We start from the raw sequence: 16,329 nt of genomic DNA on the forward strand, positions 1-16,329 counted from the left end.
GTGTCCTTTTCTGAGGAAGCCTCTTTTTTTTGGTTTTTTGAGACTGGATTTCTCCATGTAGTTTTGGTACTGTCCTGGATCTTGCTCTGTAGACCAGGATGGCCTCAAACTCATAGAGATCCACCTGTCTCTGCCTCCCAAGTGCTGGATTAAAGGCCACAGACACCTGGCCTGAGGAAGGCTCTTTTGGTCCAACTGGCACTTTTGGTCCAATCAGAGCTGATGGAGTTTCTGTCTGTCTCAGGGAGCACAGGGAGCAGCTCTTGGCCCAATCAGAGCTCTTGGTCCAATAAGAGCTGATGAAGTCTCTGTCTCAGTAAGCAGCTGTGGTCTTGGAGGATGAGTAGGTTTGAGAGGTGTGGTGGGCCTTGTAGGTAACAGGGTCTGGTGTGGGGGGTAGTCAGTCTTGCCTGAAGGAATCCTGCCTGCTGGTGTGCAACTGGGACTGAAATGGGTGAGGATATCGAGGTGCAGATGGGGCCACTGGGCCTAAAGCCTAGAGACTAGGGTGCTGGACAAGGAGAACATAGACTAACTTCTTGGTTCAGTGGGAGCTGGCAGATTCTGTGTCTTAGGGAGCAGCTGCAGTCTTGGAGGATGGGTGTTTTCATTATATTTTCACACACATACACTCAAGGTACTTTGATGTTATTGACTTACTACCCTATATGACCCACCCTCACCCACCTTCCCTTCCCCTATTCACTTTACTATTATCTAATGACCTAAGCTCTATTTTATAGCTTTTTAAAAAATTCCACATGAGAGTAATTATCTAATACTCATCTTTATGAATTTGACTTATTTTGCTTAACACTATGGTCTCCAGTTCTGTTAATTTTCCTTTCTAACATAATTCCCTTCTTCTTCATGTTCAAGATAATTATGTATGTAGACTACATATCTTTATCCCTCCAACTGCTGTTAGGAGTTACACTGATATGTTGTCCTGGCTGTTATAAAAATTTGAGAATGAACATTGATAATCAGATACCTCTGTTTTATACTGCTTTTGATGACTCTGTGCAGATATTCAAGAATGATATAAATAGATCAGATCTCATTTATACTTTTAACTGTTTAGTAAATATGTACAATACTCTTTGCAGAGTGTGTATATATATATATATATATATATATATATATATATATATAACATGGTACAAGAGATATTCTTTTTATAGATTAGCATGCCAGTATGATATGCACATCTATATGGATGTCATATATGAAAGAAAATAATACACATTTAAATACATGAAGATGTCTTTAGTCAAGGAAAGTCTAAAATGAGGTACATATGTGAATATGTCCTTTCTATTTCACCAGAGGCAGCTGTCAATGAAAGAACCAGTGGTAGACTTCAGGCACTAGAACGGAACTTGGGAAAACAAGATTAATACCAAAATGAGAGCCATTTCTAATAAACTGCATATTGAAAAGAATAAACACATTTTAAATTCACTATGCCTTTTCATTCTAGTGCATTTAAAAGTCTAGTACATATTATATGCACTTGTGTATAGTAAAATTCATTAAATACAAATTTTGTGTTGAATTTTGTAGGACTCAAGGTTGTAACTATAGATGTGCACATGTTAGCCAAGCTTTGTGCTTCTAAGCTATCTCCTCTTTCTATTGCAGTTTAAGTACAACTTTTATACACATTTTTTCCATAGCTTTTGAAGGGCACCTTTTACCTCTTTGTTTCTCAAGCTGTAGATAATGGGATTCAACATGGGGATTACCAAGGTGTAGAATACAGATGCCATTTTATCAGTCTCAAAAGAATGACTAGATTTGGGCTGTACGTACATAAAAAACAGAGTCCCATATAATACAACTACCACTGTCAGGTGAGACCCACAGGTAGAGAAGGCCTTGTGTCTGCCCTCTGCAGAGTTCATCCTGATGATGGCCACGAGGATCAATATGTAGGACACAAGTACTACAGAAAGGGATGAAACCAAATTAAATGCTGAGAAGATCAATATTATAAGTTCAATGTCATGTGTTCCTGAGCAGATCAAGGTCAACAAAGGAAGGCTGTCACAGTAAAAGTGACTAATGACTTTATGACCACAGAAGGATGAAATAAAAATTTTGATGGTGGTGATCAGAGAGAGAAAGGCACTGAAGAGATAGGGAATTATCACCAATACCCAGCACGCTTTCTGAGACATGATGACTGTATAGAGCAGAGGGCTGCAGATGGCCACATAGCGGTCATAGGCCATTGCTACCAGAACAAATAACTCACTAATGATGAAGAAGATGAACAAAGCTAGCTGAATGGCACACCAGTTATAGGGGATGGTATTTTCATTTGTTACAAAGTTTACCAACATTTTGGGTCCCACAGCTGTTGAGTAACCAAAATCAATGAAAGCCAGATGTCTGAGAAAAAAGTACATAGGTGTTTGTAGCCTCTCATCCAACTTGGTGAGGAGGATCATACCCAAATTTCCCACCACTGAGGCAACATAGATGAGAAAGAACATTACAAAAAAAGGAGCCTGTAGTTCAGGGCGGTCTGTGATACCCATGAGAATGAATTCATTCAGCACAGAGAGGTTCTGCTTCTCCATCTAGACTGTTAAGGAAATGTTTACTTGGAGGTATCTTCACAGCCCACTGGGATTCAGGAAGTTATCTGTTAAAATTTCAGAGTTTAAGTCACATAGTATACTAGAGTTCTATGTTTTTATGTTCTTCCTTTGTTTTTGACAGGAAGTAATTTTATATGACTCATGTGCATTGCTGAACACAGATACAAGGTTCAAAGATACTGTACCCTGCATGTCATAAACAATTTAATTTTCTTTCTGCAATATATTGACTATATCTGCAAAGTATTACACTGTCTTTGTGATTTTGTTTGTAAATATGTCATTTAAAAGAGGCTTGACCTAGATTAAGATTACGGATCTTTTAAAGTGTTTATCCTTACTAAAGTGTGTGTGTGTGTGTGTGTGTGTGTGTGTGTGTGTGTGTGTGTGTATAATTTGTGAAACATCATTTTAGAAAGAAGTAAATTGAAACAAATCATTTACATATGTCTCTGCTTTATATCTTCACAACTCATCCATGAACATCACTAACTCATTCTACAGGGGTTGCTTTATATCTCCTAATTGTATCATCTTATACCAAATAGCACCCTGGCCCTTTATCTATTTAATGTTATAAAATTGTGTCTTTACTCTATTATGGTTTGAGTATATCTGGAGATTATAATGGAAAATCAGTTTCAGTCTTGCATTTGTTCTGAGCTTAGTAATAGTGTCAGTGAAATGATGTATCTGATGATGCCATTATTTATTCTAGCATATTTTAAGTAAACTCTTATGATCCTAATAATTAAACTATTGAGTGTTTGCCTAAGCAAGCTACTACAAATCTACTTACTTTAAATTTGAAAATATAAGACTAAGGGAGCAGATGATATCTTCAACCTGAAGGAATAGTATCTACCCTGATGCAGAAGCAACACCAAATGATGTATCATGTGGAGCAAAGAAAGGTCTACAGTTACTAGGAATATCTAGGTACTACAAAAATAATTCTTAACATAATTACATGTAAAAACAAACAAATATTAGATGCCTAAGATGCCATAGCTTCCATAAGAATTTACTATGCTCATATTTTAATTTTGACTATTTTTAAACCAGTATTGCATCTTCCATCAGCTAAATATTTAAGGATCTGAATCAATAGCTGCAGTTCTTTAAAACTACATTTTGTCGATTCCTTTCTAATATCTATTTTTTCTGTTCGTTTAGAAACAAATGCCTCCACATACACAATTATCCATATTGTATATAAACTTTCCTAGAATATAAAAAAATTAGAAGCATTGTGCTCTTCCATCCAGTATGGCTGGAATCCACACACACACACACACACACACACACACACACACACACACACTTGCACACACATAAACATATACTCACATATGCACGCACACCTACATAGACACATACAAACACACACACACACACACATACTGGCACACACATACACTCACACAAACATACACACACATAATTTGTTATATATATGTATATATATATGTATATGTATGTATGTATGATATATCTTCTGGACATGACATGGCCATCACACTCATGAGCTCACAGCACCTATTGTTTTCTGCACAGCAAGACTTGCACTGAATCAAATATTCAGAAATCTTGGCACAACCAGGGGAGGCCCTCTCCTCCAGGCCCTTCCTGTTATTGAAGAACTACTAGGAATTGATATTTTCTGGGGGAAGGAAAATCATTCTTTATTGAAGATGTGGTCCCTGGTAGATTTCTCACACTCCAGTGGATGGCCCCACAGCCATTCATACTTGAGTGGTAGTAAGGGGATTTAGGAGATTATAAAAAATTAAATGATTCCTAATGATAGTCTGTTATACTCATGGATTGGTGCCTAGCCCAATTGTCATCAGAGAGGCTTTGTCCAGAAGCTGATGGAAGCAGATGTAGAGACCCACAGCCAAACATTAAGCAGAGAGCTCAGGGAATCCTGCAGAAGAAGGGGAGAAAGTATGATAGGTGCTTGAACAGAGGGGTCAAGCACAACATAAGAAAGCTCACAGAATCATCTAACCTGGCTCATAGGGGTTCACGGAGACTGAAGCGACAGCCAGGGAGCCTGCGTGGCAATGAACTTGGCCCTCTTTATGTATGTTGCAACTGTGTAACTTGGTCTTCTTGTGAGATTGCTAACAGAGCAGGGGTTGTCTCTGACTCTTTTTTGGCTGCTTTTGGGACCCCTTTCCTCATGCTGTGTTGCGTAGTCCAGCCTTAAAACAAGGAGTGGTGCCTAGCCTTACTGAAATTTGGTATATCATGTTTGGTTGATATTCAGAGTAGGACTGCACTTTTCTTAAGAAAAGTGGAGGAGAAGTGGATGTGGGGTGCCGAGGGCAGGTAGGGGGAAGGACTAAGAAGATAGGAAGGATGGGAAACTGTGGAAAGGGTGTAAAATAAAGAAGAAAAAAATAACATTATTTTGTTATTAATAACAAAATAAATGAATTTTGTACAGCTGTATATTGAAAGACACATGGGAGGATGAATGGGGAATATCAAGAGTATATTTTGTCATATTTATTTTTATACATGTATGAAATTCTCAAAAATAAAGAAAAATTTAAAAAATATATATAGTACCAGTTTTAAAAAAACATTATTACAATATAATTATGAATAACATTAATGTATCATTGATAGTAGTTTAAAATAAATTCTATGTTTTATGATTAAAAAGTAAAAGAAGTATAATTTACTATTATATTGCATTGGGAATAACATTATGCTGTGTTAATGAATTTAAGTTTGAAAAATTTGTGAATACAATTCATCAGGCTATGAAATTGAATAGAATATAAAGGATATTGGAGTATGTGAGTGAATAATGCAGTTATAAAGTCTTACAAGATCGTGATTGATAAAATACATTATAAAAATGAGAATGTTAGACTTCAATACTTCCTAAAAGGGGAAAGCTAAAATAATATAAAAAAAGGTCATAGAATTCCTAAATAATTGGCAAAGGAGCTATGTTCCTGGCTGCTGTGGGATATCTTTCTGTATGCTGTGAATATGCATTGCTCTGATTGGTTGATAAATAAAGCTGTATTGGCCTATGGTAAGGAACCTTAGAGTCAGGCAGGAAACACAAGCAGATAGATAGGAAGAAGAAAGGCAGAAGGGAAGAGATACCAGCCTGCTGTCCAAGGAACAACATGCCAGCAGACCAGTAAAGCCATGGAACACGTGGCAAATTATGGATGAATAGAAATGGGTTAATTTAAGATATAAGAGCTAGCTAGCAAGAAGCTTGAACCATAGGCCATCCAGCTCCTAACTGATATAAGTTTCTATGGGTTTTTGGGTCTGAGTGACTGCAGGACAGGCAGAACACAGAAAAACTTCTGACTACACCTGGCTCTAACATATCAAGGTTACAAAACTGTCTATTTTTTAAATTGTGAAATATTTGTAAAGCTTCAGGGTGTACATTTAAAATTTGGCATATGTGTGATTTATGATGGTAAAAATAAAGTTACTTTCTTATCCTCAGATACTAATTATTTTAATATTACCAATTTCATGCTAATCTAATAATCTCAAATATAGGATAGATCATTTAATTTCCCCCTTATTTGAGATGATAATTTGATTACATTTCTCCCTTCCCTTTCCTCCCTTCAGACCTTGCCATGTAACCATCACACTTTGTTTCAAACTCATGGTCTCATTTTCACAAATTGTTATTACATGCATACATTTGAGAGATCCTTTTAACCAATAGTTACCCAACTGTGGCATGTAAAATCATAGCTAATTTCTCCACTCTGCTTTGGAGTCTATCTCCATTTTCCCCACCACTCATCCTTCTTACCCTACTAAATCCTTAGTTAACATTCCTCTCTTTGTTCTGCGACATCAGTTCTTTTAGTTTTCACCAATCTGAAAATGCAAAATTTACTTTTTGTGTCTCCTCTATGTCAGTCAACATATTGACCTCCCTTTTCCTCCATGTTGCTGCAATCAATAAAAAAAAAATATTTCCTTTCTAACAAGATCTTGATATGCTTATATAGTAGAATTTGCTAAGGAATGTGACCTTTATGGAGAAAATGTAGCTATAATCTCAGACTTTTGCTCATTTGTTATTTCAGAGTTTCACTTAGTTGTGCAGGCTGTGCTGAAAATAATGATGCCTTTGTCTCAGCTTCCCATGTAGCTAGAATATGCACTAGACCAGGGTCTTAGATGACACTCTTATGTTCCTTTCTCTCTCTTTTGTCCTTCAGATCTGACTGGAATAAAATGAGGATCCTTAACAAGTCTCACTCTTACCTGACAAGCACACCTTCCCAGGAGACACCAAGGGTTCAGTAAAGGATCTGAAGCACATGGGTTTCCTGTTATGTAGGGGTAGCAACCAAATCCCACCAAATTAGAATATGAAATTTAGCAAGTAGAGTAACTGAGGTGAACAAGTGAGAAAAACCAAGAACATTTTTCTCAAAGAAATAAAAGAAAGAGGCAAAAGAAGAAGAACTTTCAGTTGCTCAAAAACTCTTTCAGGCTCAGCTGCCTAGGTGAGTAAACAGTGTTAGAAATAGTAAGATAACATTCTCTTTTTAATTTTCAAAAGTAAAAACACCCCTACTTCTAACATACATTTCATGGAATATATCTGAAAATCTCAGGTGAGATAACTCCCCACCCAGTGTATACAATAAAAACAAAATCCACTACTTTATCTCAATAGATAAATACCAATTGCAGTACACATTTGTGAATTACATGGAATCAGTAAAAATTGTCTCAAATTTCAAATTTAGAAAATGTGATAATGTACAAATTCTATATCTCTTGAGTTAATTTGAAGTGTGAAGTGGGTATCTGTAAGTCTTATATTTTAATGTCAACCCACAAATCAGTATTATATGCCTTCTGATGATTCTTTTAGGTATTTACTGTAGTACTGAGTACTAAGCTCGGATGATAGGCTCACTCTGTACCAGTAAACTAGATTTCTTAAGTTTATTGCCCTCTTAAGATCTTTCTTAACATTCCTTAACAGAAAAGGAAGAGGAGGAGTGGATTATGGGAGGGCAGAAAGAGGAAGAAGATGGATTGGGATGAAAGGTGGGAGGGGAAATCTCTGGGTGGGATGCAAAATAAATAAATTAATTAATTAATTTAAAAGTTCTATTATATCCGTGCTACTATTATTCAATAATTTTAGGATAAAACCACGTAACATAAATTTTACCAAATATCACCTTGAATGTACAGTTAATGCTATTAAATATATTCCTATTGGGAGGAAAATGACTTAAATTTTCAAAATTATTTATAATTTCTTCTTAAATATTTTATGTTATTCTCAACGTTAGTTATTTTAAGATTGCATTTATCCATTGTACCTCATTATTTAAGATTCTCAAATGCTTGGTCAGACTTCTGTGTATTCAGATGTCTGACATTTTGGTACCCCTGCTATATAACCAGCGTCTGTCTAGGATGTGAGTAGGTATTTCATCTCAGCCTTGAAAGATACTTCTCCATCTTCACTTGGGATGTGTGAAAATTGTAACAGCTATAATACACTGGGATGACAACATCTCTTAAATTTGATATAAATAGCAGAGGGAAAAGGGTGTCCTAGCATGGACTGAGAATATGTTTCAGAACTGTACTCCATCATTTTAAATATTTGATCTCAACCACTGGTTTCTGCAACAGAAAACTCAGAATCTCTGATCTCCTGCCTTGTAGTGGCTGCCATGGCATTTGTTTTAAAAATTACTAGATTTTTGACACAATACTGACATGGCACTCTTAAATCTCTTAGTGAAAACCAAATCAGGATGAAAATTCTTAATTCAATTGTATTTCTCATATGAGAAAAGGCAATACTAAATTTATAATATTTTAGAGTTTACAGTGGCTGACTGACTGAAACGGAAAACATATATACATTTTATCAGTAATTCTTTGACATGTGGCCATCATTGATGTGAGCAAAGCAAATTTAATATAAAGTTAATGGAGGAGAAGATGCCCTATTATGATGATCTGTGTTAGCCTACATACACACTTATTCTTACATTTGAGATTTGCTGTCTCTTCCTACTGTAGGTATGACTGCGAATAATTGTCTCTACCCCTGCACCTACTATGTTGAGCCACTTTGCACTTGTCCTGCAGAAATGTTGGTATAAATGAGAATTTTGTGTCTCCTTATACTGCTAAGAGTGTAAACAATAGCTGAGAAGAGGATGGGATTTAAGGTGTTAAAGAATAATATGTGAACAATAAAGGACAGGAATGAATGTATCAGGACTCAAGGTTCCCTGTTCTCTGTAATAACTCCTTAGAAGTGTCTTTAAGACTGTCTTGATAAGTTTTGAGCCTGCATCCCACTTGTTAAAAGCAGCAATCTTTTTTTTGGTTCACTCATTATTGGATTCCTCTCTCTCTCTCTCTCTCTCTCTCTCTCTCTCTCTCTCTCTCTCTCTCTTCATTAAATTGTGTGCTTTCTGCAACTACCTATCAAAAACCTAGTTTATTTGTTTTAGTGCCAGTTCTTGGGGGGAGTCACAGTGGGACAAATCTTCTCTTGTATAATACTAGCAAAACAGACGGTTATAGAAAAACAAAAATATGACTGCATAAAAACTAGGGAAAGTGACATGACTTTACTGAACAACTGGAAACTACTTTTTTTTTTTTTTGGTATTTCAAGACAGGGTTTCTCTGTGTAGTTTTGTGCCTTTTCCTGGAACTCACTCTGTAGCTCAGGCTGGCCTCGAACTCAGAGATTAGCCTGGCTCTGCCTCCTAAGTGCTAGGATTAAAGGCTTGTGCCACCACTGCCTGGCTGGAAACTACTTTTAAAGGTCCTTTTTATTGGAAATATTTAGACTCATTTAACATTATCCTTCTGCTTGAAACACACACCTAGATAACAACATATTTGCTGCAATAATGTTCTACTTGACAAATTTAAAAAATGCTCATTTTTTTCTCAGACTTCTCATTAGTATGGAAATAACAAATAGACACAAAGCTAACTAGGAAACATGAAATTACATGTATTGGTTTAAATATGATGATCTTACTTGTGTCTATAGTTGAACTGAAGATGTCAGGAATGATCAGTAGAACTAATTTGATACCATGAAGACTGGTTCAAACCACTCACCTAGAATGAGAAAAGGGTCCTTGTTCTTCTGTTGAGTTAAGAACCAGACTGTAATCAATGCCCTTCCAAGTGTCTCTTCCTTTTGAAGTATACATCTGAGAGCTTGAATGCAACTTCTTCTTATTCCCAAAACATCTTAGAACTGACAACAATATCACTGGGTATTTGTTAATTATCCAGAGACCAGTTGATTTCCCTACTGAGAAATTATCTTATAGAGCATTCAATTTATTTCATCTGTTATTAAATTTAACTTGAATTATTTAAATAGCTGTAAGCATTATAAATTTTGATATTTTTATTCTTTCATTTCTAAGTGTAACCACCAAACATTCAGCAATTTCCACCATGTGTTAAAGCAAGCTTTACACTTGGGGTTAAAGAACAGTTTAAACATGCCTAATGGTGACTTTTAAAGATTAAAAAGTTGACTATTGCAAACTTCTTATAAAATGATAGTAAATGATAAGTTAACGGTAAATCTACAATTATCACGAATTCATTAACCTTCATGACTCATCTCTTCCTTATAGATATGACCATTCATTTCCTTATAGATACTTCTACTGTAAAATTAACAGAAGTACTTGAAATAAAAGTATCCTTATAAAGTAGATACAGTACATATTTTAATGTACAAATTCATTTCATGTCTGTTTTACAGATAAAGATTTTGCTTAAGTATAATTTATGAATTATGTATTTTCACTATATTTTTTATTTCATTGAATAAAATTATGATAATCTCTGTCAGCAACCATACATTCATTTTATGGTAATGGACACTCAGTTAGTTATACATTCCTGATTTCTCCTTCTGAGACTTTATTTAAAATTCTTAGTTCTTTCTATTCCAATATTAAATATTCTTGGAATTTGCAGGCATAAGACAGAATCAAGATCTGGAGAGTCGATTCTCTAATGATTGCTGACACCCATCCTCTTGAATCAGTAGTCAGATTCATCAATTACCTTTCCTATTGTCTTCCTTGTTTCTGGGATATGACTCAGCACATTTACATTAGGAAGGGGTAAAAATGAAACCTAATCCCTGCTGTTCTCAAAGCTTCCTTTGGTGACAAAAGACTGCCAGGAGGTGGTTCCATCTCCCTCATTATTTGGAGACTTCATTGAGATTGCCTTCATATCATGTAAGAAGTTTCTGTTGCACTAGGTTTCTATAGTTGAGTTCTTGGCCAAAGGGTCTCATAGAAGTCCCCAAACAACCTATGTTGTTAGAAGGACAATAGGTTTCCCTTCACAAAGTGATAGCAAGGTCCCACTGATAAAGACAATACCCACACAACTAATTGAAGATGGAGGTCAAGCTGGTGCCTACAAAGAATCTTCACCCCCATGTTCTAGTGTCTATGACATAGAAAGGTACTCTGCAGGCTACCAAAAAAAAAAAAAAAAAAGAGTAACACCAACCCAACCTCATAACATTTTATTCACAATCTGTCATCATGCCTGCAAACTATGATAGGGCAGTGGTGGTAACAAACCTTGTGGGAAATACCAACCAATGTCTACCTTGACTTAAGGCCCACTCCATGAGATGGAACCCATGACTGACACTGCTTGGGTGAACAAAACTCTAGTCTATATAGCAGAGACCTAGGGGAAAATCAAATACTACTGGTCGGAAAAAAAAAGTAACAATAAAGTGACTCCTAATGATTATTCACTATAGTCATAGATTTTTGCCATATTATACCATCATCCAAGAGACTTCCTCCTGCAGTAGTTGGGAACAACTAGAGAGACCCAAACAAGACATCACACACACACACACACACACACACACACACACACACACACACACACACGGTGAGAGAGAGAGAGAGAGTCTTGGAAACACACAGCTCTAAATGAGACCTTACCATTGAATTCCTTCCCTCAGGAAACACTGAAGAGACAGAAGGAGTTGGGGAGAGGGAGCAGCAGATGGAAGACAACAGGAGAAGAAGGCCTTTTAAAACAATTGGGCAAACTTTGTATGGACTCACAGACTGAAGTAGCATGTACAGGGCCTACACGGGTCTGCATCAGGTCCTCTGTGTGTGTATATATATATATATATATATATATATATATATATATATATATATATATATATATATATATATATATTTATTGTACCTTAACATTTAGTACTTTTAGAGAATTCTTGAATTTCTACAAAAGAGACTACTTGATTCTTTTGCTGTCTTTTAGGGATTTTTTAAAAATTTTTCTGTTGGCTTGTCTTGTCTAGTCTAATTTGAGACCATAGTTTCTGATTTATCTATTTATTAAGAAATTATTTTATTCATTTTACATGCCAATCAAATATCCCTCTATTCCCTCCTCCCACCCCACCACCCACCCCACACAACCCACCATGAATTACCTCCTACAAGAAGGAAAGGCCTCCCATGGAGAGGTATATTATATGGTTTGAAAATAGCAAAAGAAGGTCACAACCAATTAAAAAAAACATTTATTGTGAGCATATACAATATGTACAGTCAAGTATTACATCAAATAAACACGCCAAGTGGTGGCGGGTAAGTCCCCAGCCTATTGTGATAGTTCCTCCCAGCACCCATCAGGTTTCTCCTCCTGTTTTCTCCAGGTGATTTTGGCACAGATGTGTTGACTTGAACAAGAGTCTAAGAGGTGGGCTACAGTCACAGGTCTCAGGGTCTGCCTCTGCCACGCAGGCATCCAACTCAGCATCCAGGCTCGCTTTCCCTTCCAACATGTGTGCATCCAGTTTGGCGTCCAGCTGCTCCTTGGTCAGTTCAGGGCGAGTGAGCGCACCTCTCCCTCGCCCACAGCCATGTCCACGGCCGCGCCCTGGCCCTGGGCCTCCAAAAGCCCTTCTTCCAGGACCTAAAACAGCCCGACCTGGGGGTGGCATCCCGCCCCCGGGCAGGGTCCTGGCGGCAGGTCCCCCACATACTCCTCCTCCTTGGGGCAAGTGTGTCTGGATGATGGCTGCGCCTCTTCCTCCATTCGCTCCCCTGGCAATGGCACCCATGGGACGTCCTAAACGGAATTGGATGCTCCTCTCACCCAGGCGCCCCTCTAAACTCTGCCTAGGATTCAACGCTGCCTGGACAGAGGGTCTCTTCTCCATCTGCTGGGCCAGTCTTCTGTTTCTGGCACTGGCCAGCTGCTGCTGTTGCCTCATGGAGGCTCGGACATTCCCTGGCATCCGCTGAGGCTGTTTGTTCTTGCACAGTTGAGCAAAACGCTCACTTAGAGACATTTTGGTGATGCGTCTTAGCACAACTCTGGGCTGGCTGTGCGGGCATCTTCAAATCCTGAGAATCCAGGGAGGTTAGGTGCCCAGCGGGTAGGATGCGAAGCTCTCTCATCATGGGTTTGGTATCTAGAGGGCCGATGCTCCCGCTTGTCGGGCCTGCCCTGTCCTGCCTTTCCTCTGGGCCACCACAGCTGCCACTGCCAACTCCCGCCTTGTGTCCAAAGCAAAGTCCCAAGAGCTAGGGTGGAGAGTCCGGCCTCCTGCAGCTCCCGCACAGGCAAGCAAGGGGCTTTTGTGGCTCTTTCGGGAAATGGTGCCCCAAAAGTGGGATCGAAGAAGGTGCTCCAGTCGTAACTGGTCTTAATCAAAACCTGGAGCCAGATATCTGGGGTGAATACCGAAGGGCCAGAGAGACAAAGGAACAAGCCCTGGGCACTTCTCACTTCCCCTACTCCACCAGTCCTCCCACTGAACGCCTGGGTGTCCTCAGTGCAAAAGGCCTCGAGTTCCTGTCTCTTCCCGCCTTATATACCCTTCTCTGCCAGGCCATGTCACTTCCACCTTAGTGCTGGGAGTGATAACAAAAGTATTCCACAACCCAACTGCAAGAAAAACTATTTATTATGAGCATTTAAAAATGTACTGTCAAGCACTACATCAATCAAACGCGCCAAGTGGTGGTGGTTAGGTCCCCAGCCTATTGTGATAGTTCCTCCTAGAACCTGTGGAGTTTTTCCTCCTGTGGTGGCACAGACGAAAAGCAGCACGTGCAGGCCCGAAGAGCAGGAGGATCTAGATACCCAAACCACGATGAGACAGCTTTGCATCGTACCTTCTGGGCATCTAACCTCTCTGGATTCTCAGGCTTTGAAGACGCCTGCCCAGCCAGTGTCCAGAGTTGTGCTAAGATGTACTACCAAGATGTCTCTAAGTGAGCGTAGTGTCCAGAGTTGTGCTAAGATGTACTACCAAGATGTCTCTAAGTGAGCGTTTTGCTCAACTGCGCAAGAACAAACAGCCACAGGCGGTGGCGGGCAACGTCCGGACCTCGAAGAGGAGGCAGCAGCAGCTGGCCAGTGCCAGGAACAGAAGACTGGCCCAGCAGATGGAGAAGAGACCCTCTGTCCAGGCAGCGTTGAATCCTCGGCAGAGCTTCGAGGGGCGCCTGGGTGAGAGGAGCATCCAAGTCCGTTTAGGACGTCCCATGGGTGCCGTTGCCAGAGGAGCGAATGGAGGAAGAGGCGCAGCCATCATCCAGACACACTTGCCCCAAGGAGGAGGAGTACTGCGGCCAGAACCTTGCCTGGGGGCGGGATGTCACCCCCAGGTTGGGCTGTGTTAAGTTGTGGAAGAGGGGCTTTTGGAAGCTGAGGCCCAGGGCGTAGCCGTGGACCTGGCTGTTGCTGAGGGAGAGGTGCCCTCACTCGCCCTGAACTAACCAAGGAGCAGCTGGACGCCGAACTGGATGCATACATGTCGAAAAGGAAAGTGAGCCTGAATGCTGAGTTGGATGCCCACATGGCAGAGGCGGCTCCTGAGACCTGTGACTGTAGGCCACCTATTAGACTCTTGTTCAAGTCACCACATACGTGCCAAAATCACCTGGAGAAAACAGGAGGAGATACTGGACTGGTGCTGGTAGGAACTATTACAATAGGCTGTGACCTACCTGCCACCATTTGGCGTGTTTATTTGATTTAATGCTTGACTGTACATTTGTATATCCTCACAATAAATAGTTTTTTCTTGCATTTTTGTTGTGGACTACTTTTGTTATTTTCGACCAATACTATGCAACTCCCCATGGGAGGCCTTTCCTTCCTGTAAGAGGTAATGGTGGGTTTGGAGGGGGAGGCTGGAGGGGAGGGACATAGGAACAAGGGGATATTTTATTGGTATGTAAAATGAATAAAACAATTTCTTAATAAATAGATAACTCAGGAAGTATCGTCTAAAACTAGATAAGCCAAGCCAACAGAATAATATAAATTCCTAAAAGAAGGCAAAAGAATGAGCGAGTCACGCTGTCTAGTGGAAGTCATGCTTTACTGTATATATTGTATATGCTCACAATAAATAGATTTTCTTGCATTTTGTTGTGGCCTGCCTTTGATATTTTCGATAAAAAAATGGAAAGGGGTGCAGTTGGGGGTGGGGTTAGAAATGTGGTGATATACTTTGTATCAAAAATGCTTGCCTGAGGGTCAGAAGACACAGCCAGCCACTAGATTAAATGTAGGGGCCAGGTGGTATGGCACTCACCTTTCATCCTAGCACTGGAAAGTTCAAAACCACCCTGGACCTTTTGGGATCCCATCATTCTAGGAGAGAAAGGGAGCCTCAGGTCTGTGGTATACCCTTAATCCTAGCACTTGGATGTCATGTGATCATCACTCCCAGCACTAGGAAGGTAGTGATGTGGCCGGGCAGAGAAGGGTATATAACTCAGGAAGAGACATGAACTCTATGTACTTTTCGACCTGACCCATGTGTGCCCTGTCCAGGACAGAGATGAGAGGCACAGTGCTACCTCTATTCCAGAAATACTTACCCCTAGCAGGACTACTTGGGGGACCTGCCACTGGGACCCTGCCCAGGGCAAGATGTCACTCCCAGGTCAGTGTTTGATAGTTCGTGGAATAGGGTGTTCTGGATGTAGAGGCTATGGTTGTGCCTGAGGGAGAGGTGCCCTCAGTTGCCCTGTACAGACCAAGGAGCAAGTAGATGTCCAATTGGAAGCATACATGTCAAACACAAAAGGACTTCTGGAAGCTGAGTTGGATCCCTACATGGCACTGACAGATCCTGAGACCTGTGACTGAAGCCCGCCTCTAAGACTCTCATTAAAGTCACCACATCTATACAAAATTAGCCTTGAGGAAACAGGAGAAGGAACCTCTGGGAATCTGGGAGAACTATCACAATAGGCTGTGTACCCACTTGCCACCAGTTGGCACATTTAGTTAATGAGTCTATATATTGTATATACTTATATATTGACTCTATATACTGTATATACTTATTGTTCATAATTTTTCTTGCATTTCATTATTTTAGACAAAAAGGGGCAATGTAGTGATAAATTTTGTGTTAAATAAAGCTAGCCTGAGGATCAGAGGACAGAATCAGCCACTAGAGTAAATATAGATGCCAGGCAGTGGGGACACACACCTTTAATTCTAACACTAGAGAACAGAGTTCTGCCAGGGTCTCTGTGATTCAAAGCCTCCCTGCATTACTTTTGATTGATTTAGTCTAGAGAGAAACAAAGCCAGCCATTGGTGGCATACACCTTTAATTCTAGATTTCTGCTCTGGATATTGCTCTGTATGC

At 39.5% G+C, this 16,329-nt stretch overlaps 2 protein-coding genes across 2 annotated transcripts; both read right to left on the minus strand.

Annotated features, from left to right (window-relative positions):
- Positions 1-1,658: 1,658 nt before the first annotated feature.
- Positions 1,659-2,588, minus strand: LOC131908232 (olfactory receptor 8K3-like). The gene has a single exon (XM_059259281.1). It carries the CDS (start codon positions 2,586-2,588, stop codon positions 1,659-1,661), a length of 930 nt encoding a protein of 309 aa, XP_059115264.1.
- A 9,745-nt stretch (positions 2,589-12,333) lies between these two features.
- Positions 12,334-13,839, minus strand: LOC131907763 (chromatin target of PRMT1 protein-like). The gene is made up of 2 exons (XM_059258861.1): positions 13,829-13,839; positions 12,334-13,045 (listed from the first exon to the last, which is right to left on the minus strand). The coding sequence occupies exons 1-2, from the start codon at positions 13,837-13,839 to the stop codon at positions 12,334-12,336; spliced, it is 723 nt and encodes a 240-aa protein (XP_059114844.1).
- Between the last annotated feature and the right edge of the window lie 2,490 nt (positions 13,840-16,329).

This window comes from Peromyscus eremicus, chromosome 4 (assembly GCF_949786415.1).
Source record: "Peromyscus eremicus chromosome 4, PerEre_H2_v1, whole genome shotgun sequence".
In the NCBI taxonomy this organism is placed as follows: Eukaryota; Metazoa; Chordata; class Mammalia; order Rodentia; family Cricetidae; genus Peromyscus; species Peromyscus eremicus.